This window comes from Cyprinodon variegatus, unplaced genomic scaffold, assembly GCF_000732505.1.
Source record: "Cyprinodon variegatus isolate N-32 unplaced genomic scaffold, C_variegatus-1.0 Scaffold2397, whole genome shotgun sequence".
Taxonomy (NCBI): domain Eukaryota; kingdom Metazoa; phylum Chordata; class Actinopteri; order Cyprinodontiformes; family Cyprinodontidae; genus Cyprinodon; species Cyprinodon variegatus.
This window is the reverse complement of record NW_015152850.1, coordinates 23194-25389: the sequence shown is the minus strand read 5'-3', so window position 1 is coordinate 25389 and position 2196 is coordinate 23194. Positions and strand designations below refer to the sequence as shown.

General features: G+C 43.9%; 1 protein-coding gene across 1 annotated transcript in view; it reads left to right on the top strand.

The window, feature by feature from the left end:
- The window catches only part of igbp1 (immunoglobulin (CD79A) binding protein 1), a 4525-nt gene extending 3826 nt beyond the window's left edge, over window positions 1-699 (top strand). Inside the window, exon 3 of the mRNA XM_015369039.1 lies at window positions 221-699. Coding sequence (XP_015224525.1) covers window positions 221-493 — 273 coding nt within the window. The 3' untranslated portion in view covers window positions 494-699. The remainder of the gene's footprint in view (window positions 1-220) is intronic.
- The last annotated feature ends 1497 nt before the right edge of the window (window positions 700-2196 follow it).

Below are 2196 nucleotides of genomic sequence, written 5' to 3'. Positions count from 1 at the left end.
AAGTCAGAGATCCAGCTTTACGTCAGAGATCCAGCTTTACGTCAGAGATCCAGCTTTACGTCAGAGATCCAGCTTTACGTCAGAGATCCAGCTTTGCGTCAGAGATCCAGCTTTACGTCAGAGATCCAGCTTCCACTGGTCCCCCTGCCAGCAGCAGCAGCCTGTAGTTCCTCCCAGAAATGCTGACTGATTGATGCGCTTTGCTTCTCTGGCTCCACAGGCCCGCGTCCTCGGCGCCGGCTACCCCAGCCTCCCCACCATGACGGTGGATGACTGGTACGAGCAGCATCGAAGACAAGGAGCCCTTCCTGATCAGGGCGTTCCCAGGAGAGTCCCTGGGGAGGAGGACGTGGACGCCCAGGAGAGGGACGAAGAAGAAAAGGAGAAACAGGCTGAAAATGATGACCCAGCTGCTTTGCTGAAAGCCAGAAACTGGGATGAGTGGAAAGATGAACACCGTAGAGGATATGGAAACAGGCAGAACATGGGCTGACCCACAACTCCGCACTGATTGAAGCAGAATCTCTGGAACTTTGAGCAGCTTGAAGATCGGGGTGTCTGTCTTCATTTTCTGTAGTTTGTTGGAACGTTGGAGCAGGAGGAACCGGTTCTAACCGGCTGAATGTCTGTACGCAGCGTGGCCTCTGCATGTTTGTTCATTATTCCTTCAATAAATCCTCTGGTGCCATTGTTTTAGAATCTTCACCTTATTCTGTGGCTGATTGAATGATTGATGATCAACAGACCAACCAGAGGATCGGCAGCGTCACCATTTGAAATCAACTCTGAGGCTCCGCCCACAGCGGCGACATCTATGAATTTATCCAGAACCGTAAGCACAGGTTAATCACGGGTAAACAATGATAATAATAATTTATTATCTGGTGTTAGAACCTGAGTCAGTCATTCTAAGAGTTTCAATGAGTCTGTGAGGAAGACAGGTTCTGCTTCAGTATAAACAGCCAGACAGGAAGTAGAAAACAGTCGTTTAGTTTATCAAAGCCTCTCCATGAGCTGGATGTCTCTACATGTTTATGTCTGCAAACCATCTGCTGCTCGCTCACCATGTTTCCTGAGCGGATCCATCCATATAGTTACAGGTTTTCCCATTCGGTCCGATCGGAGCGGCGTGGAAGCCGAGAATGACATTTATCAGCACCAACCTCTCAGATGCATAAACCAAGCTTTAGACTCAGGGATAGGATAAGGAAAGATAAGTCCTGCTATATTTTTCAAATATGAAATAAAATTCAGCAGTAAAATAAATGAGCTTTATTTCTATTGACCACCCCATCACCGGCAGTTCGCTCGCACTGCTGCATTAATGCCACGCCCACGTAATTTCAATACTAAGCATGCTTGTAGCGACAGTGAAGAGAAAAAACTCCTTTGAACATGAAGGAACCTCCAGAAGAACCAGGCCCAGTGTGAGCGGCCATCTTTGTCGTCACGTAGTAAGAACCAAAGAAAATATAAATGAGCAGCAGGCTAGTAAAAACGCTGAAAAATGCAGCATCTCAAAGTCTGGGTTTGAAAAAGGAAGAGAAAGGAAGGAGAAAGAGGAGAGAGGGAGAAGGCGTCCGATACCGGGAACCAGTTTTTACAGACAGGTTTGTTACCTGAATAGTTCAAATTAACGATAGAATATTAATCTGTTGGGTTAACAAAGATCTGCTGGATGCAAATACTTAATCCTCCTCAATGTTAGACAGGAATCACATCATTAACGATGCTGCCCAGCTGGGTGAGTCTGAAACAGAGCATGACTGCAAATGTTTATTACCGTATTTGGTTTTGTTTTTAGTTTAAAAGAAGAATTAAACAAGGATTTATTCCAGCATTTAATGAGCCTATTGTGTGTCTGTAAATAACACAGAGGCCAAACAGCCAGAAAGATCCCAGAGCTGAGAATGAACCAGACCAGGCTATCTGAGGGTTAGCATCAGCTAAACGTCAGGAGATGTTCAGCAGCATTTTAACATTAATTAACATCCTCCTTCATATAAACAGATGATCCACCAGCAGCCTGGATTAAAATCTCTGTCAAGATTAAAACTGTTTAGTTATATTTTTAATTCAGATTAAATTACAACCATTAATAGAAAAAAATCTGAAACAACCACATAAAAAGTATGTTTTATTGTCATTACATGTCCGGATGAATGAAAAATAATCTCTTAGGGTAACATAATAATC